The sequence below is a fragment of the Oncorhynchus mykiss genome, unplaced genomic scaffold, assembly GCF_013265735.2.
Source record: "Oncorhynchus mykiss isolate Arlee unplaced genomic scaffold, USDA_OmykA_1.1 un_scaffold_272, whole genome shotgun sequence".
Taxonomy (NCBI): Eukaryota; Metazoa; Chordata; class Actinopteri; order Salmoniformes; family Salmonidae; genus Oncorhynchus; species Oncorhynchus mykiss.
Window position 1 is genome coordinate 189801 of NW_023493726.1, and position 15200 is coordinate 205000.

The 15200-nt window shown below is 33.2% G+C and overlaps 1 protein-coding gene across 1 annotated transcript in view; it reads right to left on the reverse strand.

Annotated features, from left to right (window-relative positions):
• LOC118948947 (sodium/glucose cotransporter 5-like) overlaps positions 1–15200 on the reverse strand; it is an 88820-nt gene that overhangs the window by 51795 nt on the left and 21825 nt on the right. Inside the window, exon 9 of the mRNA XM_036973593.1 lies at positions 7335–7475. Coding sequence (XP_036829488.1) covers positions 7335–7475 — 141 coding nt within the window. The remainder of the gene's footprint in view (positions 1–7334; positions 7476–15200) is intronic.

The following is a 15200-nucleotide window of genomic DNA, read 5'->3' on the forward strand; positions in this document are numbered from 1 at the left end:
ACAGTGCATTCAGAAAGTATTCCGAGCCCTTGACTTTGTCCACATTTTGTTACGTTTCAGACTTATTCTAAAATGGATTCAATTGTTTTTTCGCTCCTCATCTACACACAATACACCAACATGACAAAGCAAAAACAGGTTTAGAATTATTTGCAATCGTCACATTTACATTTACAGTATTCAGTCCCTTTACATTTACAGTCTTCAGACCCTTTACATGTACAGTCTTCAGACCCTTTACATTTACAGTATTCAGACCCTTTACATTTACAGTGTTCAGACCCTTTACAGTTACAGTATTCAGACCCTTTACATTTACAGTATTCAGACCCTTTACAGTATTCAGACCCTTTACAGTTACAGTATTCAGACCATTTACAGTATTCAGACCCTGTACAGTTACAGTATTCAGACCCTTTACATTTACAGTATTCAGACCCTTTACATTTACAGTATTCAGACCATTTACAGTATTCAGACCCTTTACAGTTACAGTATTCAGACCCTTTACATTTACAGTATTCAGACCCTTTAGTTACAGTATTCAGACCCTTTACATTTACAGTATTCAGACCCTTTACAGTATTCAGACCCTTTACAGTTACAGTATTCAGACCATTTACAGTATTCAGACCCTGTACAGTTACAGTATTCAGACCCTTTACATTTACAGTATTCAGACCCTTTACATTTACAGTATTCAGACCATTTACAGTATTCAGACCCTTTACAGTTACAGTATTCAGACCCTTTACATTTACAGTATTCAGACCATTTACAGTATTCAGACCATTTACATTTACAGTATTCAGACCATTTACAGTATTCAGACCCTTTACATTTACAGTATTCAGACCCTTTACAGTATTCAGACCCTTTACATTTACAGTATTCAGAACATTTACATTTACAGTATTCAGACCATTTACAGTATTCAGACCCTTTACATTTACAGTATTCAGACCCTTTACAGTTACAGTATTCAGACCATTTACAGTATTCAGACCCTTTATATTTACAGTATTCAGACCATTTACAGTATTCAGACCCTTTACAGTATTCAGACCCTTTACAGTTAAAATCAAATCAAATTCAAATCAAATTTTATTTGTCACATACACATGGTTAGCAGATGTTAATGCGAGTGTAGCGAAATGCTTGTTCTTCTAGTTCCGACAATGCAGTAATACCCAACAAGTAATCTAACTAACAATTCCAAAACTACTGTCTTGTACACAGTGTAAGGGGATAAAGAATATGTACATAAGGATATATGAATGAGTGATGGTACAGAGCAGCATAGGCAAGATACAGTAGATGGTATCGAGTACAGTATATACATATGAGATGAGTATGTAAACAAAGTGGCATAGTTAAAGTGGCTAGTGATACATGTATTACATAAGGATACAGTCGATGATATAGAGTACAGTATATACGTATGCATATGAGATGAATAATGTAGGGTAAGTAACATTATATAAGGTAGCATTGTTTAAAGTGGCTAGTGATATATTTACATAATTTCCCATCAATTCCCATTATTAAAGTGGCTGGAGTTGAGTCAGTGTCAGTGTGTTGGCAGCAGCCACTCAATGTTAGTGGTGGCTGTTTAACAGTCTGATGGCCTTGAGATAGAAGCTGTTTTTCAGTCTCTCGGTCCCAGCTTTGATGCACCTGTACTGAACTCGCCTTCTGGATGATAGCGGGGTGAACAGGCAGTGGCTCGGGTGGTTGATGTCCTTGATGATCTTTATGGCCTTCCTGTGACATCGGGTGGTGTAGGTGTCCTGGAGGGCAGGTAGTTTGCCCCCAGTGATGCGTTGTGCAGACCTCACTACCCTCTGGAGAGCCTTACGGTTGAGGGCGGAGCAGTTGCCGTACCAGGTGGTGATACAGCCCGCCAGGATGCTCTCGATTGTGCATCTGTAGAAGTTTGTGAGTGCTTTTGGTGACAAGCCAAATTTCTTCAGCCTCCTGAGGTTGAAGAGGCGCTGCTGCGCCTTCTTCACAATGCTGTCTGTGTGAGTGGACCAATTCAGTTTGTCTGTGATGTGTATGCCGAGGAACTTAAAACTTGCTACCCTCTCCACTACTGTTCCATCGATGTGGATAGGGGGGTGTTCCCTCTGCTGTTTCCTGAAGTCCACAATCATCTCCTTAGTTTTGTTGACGTTGAGTGTGAGGTTATTTTCCTGACACCACACTCCGAGGGCCCTCACCTCCTCCCTGTAGGCCGTCTCGTCGTTGTTGGTAATCAAGCCTACCACTGTTGTGTCGTCCGCAAACTTGATGATTGAGTTGGAGGCGTGCGTGGCCACGCAGTCGTGGGTGAACAGGGAGTACAGGAGAGGGCTCAGAACGCACCCTTGTGGGGCCCCAGTGTTGAGGATCAGCGGGGAGGAGATGTTGTTGCCTACCCTCACCACCTGGGGGCGGCCCGTCGGGAAGTCCAGTACCCAGTTGCACAGGGCGGGGTCGAGACCCAGGGTCTCGAGCTTGATGACGAGCTTGGAGGGTACTATGGTGTTGAATGCCGAGCTGTAGTCAATGAACAGCATTCTCACATAGGTATTCCTCTTGTCCAGATGGGTTAGGGCAGTGTGCAGTGTGGTTGAGATTGTATCGTCTGTGGACCTATTTGGGCGGTAAGCAAATTGGAGTGGGTCTAGGGTGTCAGGTAGGGTGGAGGTGATATGGTCCTTGACTAGTCTCTCAAAGCACTTCATGATGACGGAAGTGAGTGCTACGGGGCGGTAGTCATTTAGCTCAGTTACAATGGTGGCCCTCTTGAAGCATGTGGGAACAGCAAACTGGTATAGGGATTGATTGAATATGTCCGTAAACACACCGGCCAGCTGGTCTGCGCATGCTCTGAGGGCGCGGCTGGGGATGCCGTCTGGGCCTGCAGCCTTGCGAGGGTTAACACGTTTAAATGTCTTACTCACCTCGGCTGCAGTGAAGGAGAGACCGCATGTTTTCGTTGCAGGCCGTGTCAGTGGCACTGTATTGTCCTCAAAGCGGGCAAAAAGTTATTTAGTCTGCCTGGGAGCAGGACATCCTGGTCCGTGACTGGGCTGGATTTCTTCCTGTAATCCGTGATTGACTGTAGACCCTGCCACATGCCTCTTGTGTCTGAGCCGTTGAATTGAGATTCTACTTTGTCTCTGTACTGACGCTTAGCTTGTTTGATAGCCTTGCGGAGGGAATAGCTGCACTGTTTGTATTCGGTCATGTTACCAGACACCTTGCCCTGATTAAAAGCAGTGGTTCGCGCTTTCAGTTTCACGCGAATGCTGCCATCAATCCACGGTTTCTGGTTAGGGAATGTTTTAATCGTTGCTATGGGAACGACATCTTCAACGCACGTTCTAATGAACTCGCACACCGAATCAGCGTATTCATCAATGTTGTTGTCTGACGCAATACAAAACATGTCCCAGTCCACGTGATGGAAGCAGTCTTGGAGTGTGGAGTCAGCTTGGTCGGACCAGCGTTGGACAGACCTCAGCGTGGGAGCCTCTTGTTTTAGTTTCTGTCTGTAGGCAGGGATCAACAAAATGGAGTCGTGGTCAGCTTTTCCGAAAGGGGGGCGGGGCAGGGCCTTATATGCGTCGCGGAAGTTAGAGTAACAATGATCCAAGGTCTTTCCACCCCTGGTTGCGCAATCGATATGCTGATAAAATTTAGGGAGTCTTGTTTTCAGATTAGCCTTGTTAAAATCCCCAGCTACAATGAATGCAGCCTCCGGATAAATGGTTTCCAGTTTGCAAAGAGTCAAATAAAGTTCATTCAGAGCCATCGATGTGTCTGCTTGGGGGGGGATATATACGGCTGTGATTATAATCGAAGAGAATTATCTTGGTAGATAATGCGGTCTACATTTGATTGTGAGGAATTCTAAATCAGGTGAACAGAAGGATTTGAGTTCCTGTATGTTTCTTTCATCACACCATGTCACGTTAGCCATAAGGCATACGCCCCCACCCCTCTTCTTACCAGAAAAATGTTTGTTTCTGTCTGCGCGATGCGTGGAGAAACCCGTTGGCTGCACCGCCTCGGATAGCGTCTCTCCAGTGAGCCACGTTTCCGTGAAGCAAAGAACGTTACAGTCTCTGATGTCCCTCTGGAATGCTACCCTTGCTCGGATTTCATCAACCTTGTTGTCAAGAGACTGGACATTGGCAAGAAGAATGCTAGGGAGTGGTGCACGGTGTGCCCGTCTCCGGAGTCTGACCAGAAGACCGCCTCGTTTCCCTCTTTTTCGGAGTCGTTTTTTTGGGTCGCTGCATGGGATCCGCTCCGTTGTCCTGTTTGTAAGGCAGAACACAGGATCCGCGTCGCGAAAAACATATTCTTTGTCGTACTGATGGTGAGTTGACGCTGATCTTATATTCAGTAGTTCTTCTCGACTGTATGTAATGAAACATAAGATGACCTGGGGTACTAATGTAAGAAATAACACGTAAAAAAACTAAAAACTGCATAGTTTCCTAGGAACGCGAAGCGAGGCGGCCATCTCTGTCGGCGCCGGAAGTTACAGTATTCAGACCCTTTACATTTACAGTATTCAGACCCTTTACAGTTACAGTATTCAGACCCTTTACAGGTACAGTATTCAGACCATTTACAGTATTCAGACCCTTTACAGTTACAGTATTCAGACCCTTTACATTTACAGTATTCAGACCCTTTACATTTACAGTATTCAGACCATTTACAGTATTCAGACCCTTTACATTTACAGTATTCAGACCCTTTACACTTACAGTATTCAGACCATTTACAGTGTTCAGACCCTTTACATTTACAGTATTCAGACCCTTTACAGTATTCAGACCCTTTACATTTACAGTATTCAGACCCTTTACATTTACAGTATTCAGACCCTTTACATTTACAGTATTCAGACCCTTTACATTTACAGTATTCAGACCATTTACAGTATTCAGACCCTTTACATTTACAGTATTCAGACCCTTTACAGTATTCAGACCCTTTACATTTACAGTATTCAGACCCTTTACATTTACAGTATTCAGACCCTTTACATTTACAGTATTCAGACCCTTTACATTTACAGTATTCAGACCCTTTACATTTACAGTATTCAGACCATTTACAGTATTCAGACCCTTTACATTTACAGTATTCAGACCCTTTATATTTACAGTCTTCAGACCCTTTACATTTACAGTCTTCAGACCCTTTACATTTACAGTATTCAGACCCTTTACAGTATTCAGACCCTTTACATTTACAGTATTCAGACCATTTACATTTACAGTATTCAGACCCTTTGTTGAAGCAGCTTTGGCAGCGATTATGCCTTTGAGTCTCCATGGGTATGATGCTGCAAGCTTGGCACACCTGTATCTGGTTTCTCCTACTCTAGAGACTCCTTGGGTATGACGCTACCAGCTTGGCACACCTGTATCTGGTTTCTCCTACTCTAGAGTCTCCTTGGGTATGACGCTACCAGCTTGGCACACCTGTATCTGGGGAGTTTCTCCTACTCTAGAGTCTCCTTGGGTATGATGCTACAAGCTTGGCACACCTGTATCTGGTTTCTCCTACTCTAGAGTCTCCTTGGGTATGATGCTACCAGCTTGGCACACCTGTATCTGGGGAGTTTCTCCTACTCTAGAGTCTCCTTGGGTATGATGCTACCAGCTTGGCACACCTGTATCTGGGAATTTCTCCTACTCTAGAGTCTCCTTGGGTATGATGCTACAAGCTTGGCACACCTGTATTTGGGGAGTTTCTCCCATTCTTCTCTACAAATCCTCTAAAGCTGTCAGGTTGGATGGGGAGTGTCGCTGCACAGCTATTTTCAGGTCTCTCCAGAGATGTTCGGGCTCTGGCTGGGTCACTCAAGGACATTCAGAGACTTGTCCCGAAGCCACTCCTGCATTGTCTTGGCTATGTGCTTAGGGTCGTTGTCCTGTTGGAAGGTGGAGCAGGTTTTCATCAAGGATGTCTCTGTACTTTGCTCTGTTCAACTTTCGATCCTGACTAGTCTCCCAGTCCCTGCTGCTGAAAAACATCCCCACAGCATGATGCTGCCACCAACACCATGCTTCACTGTAGGGATGGTGTCAGGTTTCCTCCAGACGTGACACTTGGCATTCAGGCCAACGAGTTCAATCTTGGTTTCATCAGACCAGAGAATCTTGTTTTTCATGGTCAGAGTCCTTTAGGTGCCTTTTGGCAAACTCCAACCGGGCTGTCATGTGACTTTTACTGAGGAGGTGCTTCCGTTTGACCCCTCTACCTGATTGGTGGAGTGCTGCAGGACGGTTGTCCTTCTGGAAGGTTCTCCGATCTCCACAGAGGAACTCTGGAGCTCTGTCAGAGTGACCATCGGGTTGTTGGTCACCTCCCTGACCAAGGCCCCTTCTCCCCTGTTTTCTCAGTTTGGCCAGGCGGCCAACTCTAGGAAGAGTCTTGGTGGTTCCAAACAACAATGATGGAGGCCACTGTTTTCTTGATGACCTTCAATGGTGAGAAAATGTTTTGGTACCTTTCCCGAGATCTGTGCCTCGTCACAATCCTGTCTCGGAGCTCAACGGACAATTCCTTCGACCTCATGGCTTGATTTTTGCTCTGACATGCACTGTCAACTGTAGGACCTTATATAGACAGGTGAGTGCCTTTCCAAAATCATGTCCAATCAATTGAATTTACCACAGGTGGACTCCAATCAAGTTGTAGAAACATCTCAAGGATTATCAATGGAAACAGGATGAGCTCAATTTCGAGTCTCATAGCATAGGGTCTGAATATTTATGTAAAACCTGTTTTCGCTTTGTCATTATGGTGTATTGTGATGTCATTATGGGGTATTGTGATGTCATTATGGGGTATTGTGGTGTCATAATGGGGTATTGTGTATAGATTGATGAGGAAAACAATTGAATTAATCAATTTTAGAATAAGGCTGTAACGTAACAAAGTGTGGAAAAAGTCAAGGGGTTTGAATACTTTCCAAATGCAGTCACTCCCAGGGTCATGCCAGGGTTAGAGGTCAGGGGTCAGATCTACCTGGTAGCCAGTATAGTCAGTCCCAGGGTCATGCCAGGGTCAGAGGTCAGGGGTCAGATCTACCTGGTAGCCAGTATAGTCAGTCCCAGGGTCATGCCAGGGTCAGGGGTTAGAGGTTATATCTACCTGGTCAGTACACCAGTACCAGGTGGCCAGTATAGTCAGTCCCAGGGTCATGCCAGGGTTAGAGGTCAGGGGTTAGAGGTTATATCTACCTGGTCAGTACACCAGTACCAGGTAGCCAGTATAGTCAGTCCCAGGGTCATGCCAGGGTTAGAGGTTATATCTACCTGGTCAGTACACCAGTACCAGGTAGCCAGTATAGTCAGTCCCAGGGTCATGCCAGGCCAGGGCAGGTCTCCAGTAACCGGGTGTCTAAACAGGTGCATGGCGTCCTCTCTGGGCAGGTGACAGCTACTGTTGGGGATGATCTGAAAAAACAATGAGAATCACACTATAAACCTCACTACTAATATATTACCGATAATAACATTACTACTATTATAATACTATTACTATTATAATACTATAATACTGATAATAACCTCACTACTAATATATTACCGATAATAACATTTACTACTATTATAATACTATTACTATTATAATACCATAATACTGATAATAACATTACTACTGCTATAGTACTACTACTATTATAATACTATTACTACTGATAATAACATTACTACTGCTATAGTACTACTACTATTATAATACTATTACTACTGATAATAACATTACTACTGATAATAACATTACTACTATTATAATACTGATAATAACATTACTACTGCTATAGTACTACTACTATTACAATATTATTACTACTGATAATAACATTACTACTATTATAATAATGATAATAACATTACTACTATTATAATACTATTACTACTGATAATAACACTACTACTGCTATAGTACTACTACTATTATAATATTATTACTACTGATAATAACATTACTACTATTATAATGCTGATAATAACATTACTACTGCTATAGTACTACTACTACTATAATATTATTACTACTGATAATACCATTACTACTATTATAATACTGATAATAACATTACTACTGCTATAGTACTACTACTATTATAATATTATTACTACTGATAATAACATTACTACTATTATAATACTGATAATAACATTACTACTGCTATAGTACTACTACTATTATAACATTACTACTATTATAATACTGATAATAACATTACTACTGCTATAGTACTAGTACTATTATAATATTATTACTACTGATAATAACATTACTACTATTATAATACTGATAATAACATTACTACTGCTATAGTACTACTACTACTATAATATTATTACTACTGATAATAACATTACTACTATTATAATACTGATAATAACATTACTACTGCTATAGTACTACTACTATTATAATATTATTACTACTGATAATAACATTACTACTATTATAATAATGATAATAACATTACTACTGCTATAGTACTACTACTATTATAATATTATTACTACTGATAATAACATTACTACTATTATAATACTATTACTACTGATAACAACATTACCACTGATAATAACAATACTACTATTATAATACTGATACTACTGATAATAACATTACTACTATTATAATACTATTACTATTATAATGCTAATACTACAGATAATAACATTACTACTGATATAGTACTACAACTATTATAATAGTATTACTAATGATAATAACATTACTACTGCTATAGTACTACTACTATTATAATACTATTACTACTGATAATAACATTACTACTATTATAATACTATTACTACTGATAATAACATTACTACTATTATAATATTATTACTACTGATAATAACATTACTACTATTATAATACTATTACTACTGATAATAACATTACTACTATTATACTAGTATTACTACTGATAATAACATTACTACTGATAATAACATTACTACTATTATAATACTATTACTACTGATAATAACATTACTACTATTATAATAGTATTACTACTGATAATAACATTACTACTATTATAATACTATTACTACTGATAATAACATTACTACTATTATAATAGTATTACTACTGATAATAACATTACTACTGATAATACCATTAGTACTGATAATACCATTACTACTGCTATAGTACTACTACTATTATAATACTATTACTACTGATAATAACATTACTACTATTATAATAGTATTACTACTGATAATAACATTACTACTGATAATAACATTACCACTATTATAATAGTATTACTACTGGTAATAACATTACAACTGATAATAACATTACTACTATTATAATAGTATTACTACTGATAATAACACTACTGCTATTATAATACTGATAATAACATTACTACTGCTATAGTACTACTACTATCATAATATTAATACTACTGATAATAACATTACTACTATTATAATACTGATACTACTGATAATAACATTACTACTATTATAATACTATTACTATTGATAATAACATTACTACTGCTATAGTACTACTATTATAATATTATTAATACTGATAATAACATTACTACTATTATAATACTGATAATAACATTACTACTGCTATAGTACTACTACTATTATAATATTATTACTACTGATAATACGATTACTACTGATAATAACATTACTACTGCTATAGTACTACTACTATTATAATATTATTACTACTGATAATAACATTACTACTATTATAATACTATTACTACTGATAATAACATTACTACTATTATAATACTATTACTACTGATAATAACATTACTACTGCTATAGTACTACTACTATTATAATACTATTACTACTGATAATAACATTACTACTGCTATAGTACTACTACTATTATAATATTATTACTACTGATAATAACATTACTACTATTATAATACTATTACTACTGATAATAACATTACTACTATTATAATACTATTACTACTGATAATAACATTACTACTATTATAATAGTATTACTACTGATAATAACATTACTACTGATAATACCATTAGTACTGATAATACCATTACTACTGCTATAGTATTACTACTATTATAATACTATTACTACTGATAATAACATTACTACTATTATAATAGTATTACTACTGATAATAACATTACTACTATTATAATAGTATTACTACTGGTAATAACATTACAACGGATAATAACATTACTACTATTATAATAGTATTACTACTGATAATAACACTACTGCTATTATAATACTGATAATAACATTACTACTGCTATAGTACTACTACTATTATAATATTAATACTACTGATAATAACATTACTACTATTATAATACTGATACTACTGATAATAACATTACTACTATTATAATACTAGTACTACTGATAATAACATTACTACTGCTATAGTACTACTATTATAATATTATTAATACGGATAATAACATTACTACTATTATAATACTGATAATAACATTACTACTGCTATAGTAGTACTACTATTATAATATTATTACTACTGATAATACGATTACTACTGATAATAACATTACTACTGCTATAGTACTACTACTATTATAATATTATTACTACTGATAATAACATTACTACTATTATAATACTATTACTACTGATAATAACATTACTACTATTATAATACTATTACTACTGATAATAACATTACTACTGCTATAGTACTACTACTATTATAATACTATTACTACTGATAATAACATTACTACTGCTATAGTACTACTACTATTATAATATTATTACTACTGATAATAACATTACTACTATTATAATACTATTACTACTGATAATAACATTACTACTATTATAATATTATTACTACTGATAATACGATTACTACTGATAATAACATTACTACTGCTATAGTACTACTACTATTATAATATTATTACTACTGATAATAACATTACTACTGATAATAACATTACTACTGCTAGAGTATTAGTACTATTATAATACTATTACTACTGATAATAACATTACTACTGATAATAACATTACTACTGCTATAGTACTACTACTATTATAATACTATTACTACTGATGATGACATTACTACTGCTATAGTACTACAACTATTAAAATATTATTACTGCTGATAATAACATTACTACTAGTATAATACTGATACTACTGATAATAACATTAATACTGATACTAACATTACTACTGCTATAGTACTACTACTATTATAATACTATTACTATTGATAATAACATTACTACTATTATAATATTATTACTACTGATAATAACATTACTACTATTATAATACTATTACTACTGCTACAGTACTACAACTATTAAAATACTATTACTACTGATAATAACATTACTACTATTATAATACTGATACTACTGATAATAACATTACTACTGCTATAGTACTACAACTATTAAAATATTATTACTGCTGATAATAACATTACTACTAGTATAATACTGATACTACTGATAATAACATTAATACTGATACTAACATTACTACTGCTATAGTACTACTACTATTATAATACTATTACTACTGATAATAACATTACTACTGCTATAGTACTACTACTATTATAATATTATTACTACTGATAATAACATTACTACTATTATAATACTATTACTACTGATAATAACATTACTACTATTATAATATTATTACTACTGATAATACGATTACTACTGATAATAACATTACTACTGCTATAGTACTACTACTATTATAATATTATTACTACTGATAATAACATTACTACTGATAATAACATTACTACTGCTAGAGTATTAGTACTATTATAATACTATTACTACTGATAATAACATTACTACTGATAATAACATTACTACTGCTATAGTACTACTACTATTATAATACTATTACTACTGATGATGACATTACTACTGCTATAGTACTACAACTATTAAAATATTATTACTGCTGATAATAACATTACTACTAGTATAATACTGATACTACTGATAATAACATTAATACTGATACTAACATTACTACTGCTATAGTACTACTACTATTATAATACTATTACTACTGATAATAACATTACTACTATTATAATATTATTACTACTGATAATAACATTACTACTATTATAATACTATTACTACTGCTACAGTACTACAACTATTAAAATACTATTACTACTGATAATAACATTACTACTATTATAATACTGATACTACTGATAATAACATTACTACTGCTATAGTACTACAACTATTAAAATATTATTACTGCTGATAATAACATTACTACTAGTATAATACTGATACTACTGATAATAACATTAATACTGATACTAACATTACTACTGCTATAGTACTACTACTATTATAATACTATTACTACTGATAATAACATTACTACTGCTATAGTACTACTACTATTATAATATTATTACTACTGATAATAACATTACTACTATTATAATACTATTACTACTGATAATAACATTACTACTATTATAATATTATTACTACTGATAATACGATTACTACTAATAATAACATTACTACTGCTATAGTACTACTACTATTATAATATTATTACTACTGATAATAACATTACTACTGATAATAACATTACTACTGCTAGAGTATTAGTACTATTATAATACTATTACTACTGATAATAACATTACTACTGATAATAACATTACTACTGCTATAGTACTACTACTATTATAATACTATTACTACTGATGATGACATTACTACTGCTATAGTACTACAACTATTAAAATATTATTACTGCTGATAATAACATTACTACTAGTATAATACTGATACTACTGATAATAACATTAATACTGATACTAACATTACTACTGCTATAGTACTACTACTATTATAATACTATTACTACTGATAATAACATTACTACTGCTATAGTACTACTACTATTATAATATTATTACTACTGATAATAACATTACTACTATTATAATACTATTACTACTGATAATAACATTACTACTATTATAATATTATTACTACTGATAATACGATTACTACTGATAATAACATTACTACTGCTATAGTACTACTACTATTATAATATTATTACTACTGATAATAACATTACTACTGATAATAACATTACTACTGCTAGAGTATTAGTACTATTATAATACTATTACTACTGATAATAACATTACTACTGATAATAACATTACTACTGCTATAGTACTACTACTATTATAATACTATTACTACTGATGATGACATTACTACTGCTATAGTACTACAACTATTAAAATATTATTACTGCTGATAATAACATTACTACTAGTATAATACTGATACTACTGATAATAACATTAATACTGATACTAACATTACTACTGCTATAGTACTACTACTATTATAATACTATTACTATTGATAATAACATTACTACTATTATAATATTATTACTACTGATAATAACATTACTACTATTATAATACTATTACTACTGCTACAGTACTACAACTATTAAAATACTATTACTACTGATAATAACATTACTACTATTATAATACTGATACTACTGATAATAACATTACTACTGCTATAGTACTACAACTATTAAAATATTATTACTGCTGATAATAACATTACTACTAGTATAATACTGATACTACTGATAATAACATTAATACTGATACTAACATTACTACTGCTATAGTACTACTACTATTATAATACTATTACTACTGATAATAACATTACTACTGCTATAGTACTACTACTATTATAATATTATTACTACTGATAATAACATTACTACTATTATAATACTATTACTACTGATAATAACATTACTACTATTATAATATTATTACTACTGATAATACGATTACTACTGATAATAACATTACTACTGCTATAGTACTACTACTATTATAATATTATTACTACTGATAATAACATTACTACTGATAATAACATTACTACTGCTAGAGTATTAGTACTATTATAATACTATTACTACTGATAATAACATTACTACTGATAATAACATTACTACTGCTATAGTACTACTACTATTATAATACTATTACTACTGATGATGACATTACTACTGCTATAGTACTACAACTATTAAAATATTATTACTGCTGATAATAACATTACTACTAGTATAATACTGATACTACTGATAATAACATTAATACTGATACTAACATTACTACTGCTATAGTACTACTACTATTATAATACTATTACTACTGATAATAACATTACTACTATTATAATATTATTACTACTGATAATAACATTACTACTATTATAATACTATTACTACTGCTACAGTACTACAACTATTAAAATACTATTACTACTGATAATAACATTACTACTATTATAATACTGATACTACTGATAATAACATTACTACTGCTATAGTACTACAACTATTAAAATATTATTACTGCTGATAATAACATTACTACTAGTATAATACTGATACTACTGATAATAACATTAATACTGATACTAACATTACTACTGCTATAGTACTACTACTATTATAATACTATTACTACTGATAATAACATTACTACTGCTATAGTACTACTACTATTATAATATTATTACTACTGATAATAACATTACTACTATTATAATACTATTACTACTGATAATAACATTACTACTATTATAATATTATTACTACTGATAATACGATTACTACTAATAATAACATTACTACTGCTATAGTACTACTACTATTATAATATTATTACTACTGATAATAACATTACTACTGATAATAACATTACTACTGCTAGAGTATTAGTACTATTATAATACTATTACTACTGATAATAACATTACTACTGATAATAACATTACTACTGCTATAGTACTACTACTATTATAATACTATTACTACTGATGATGACATTACTACTGCTATAGTACTACAACTATTAAAATATTATTACTGCTGATAATAACATTACTACTAGTATAATACTGATACTACTGATAATAACATTAATACTGATACTAACATTACTACTGCTATAGTACTACTACTATTATAATACTATTACTACTGATAATAACATTACTACTATTATAATATTATTACTACTGATAATAACATTACTACTA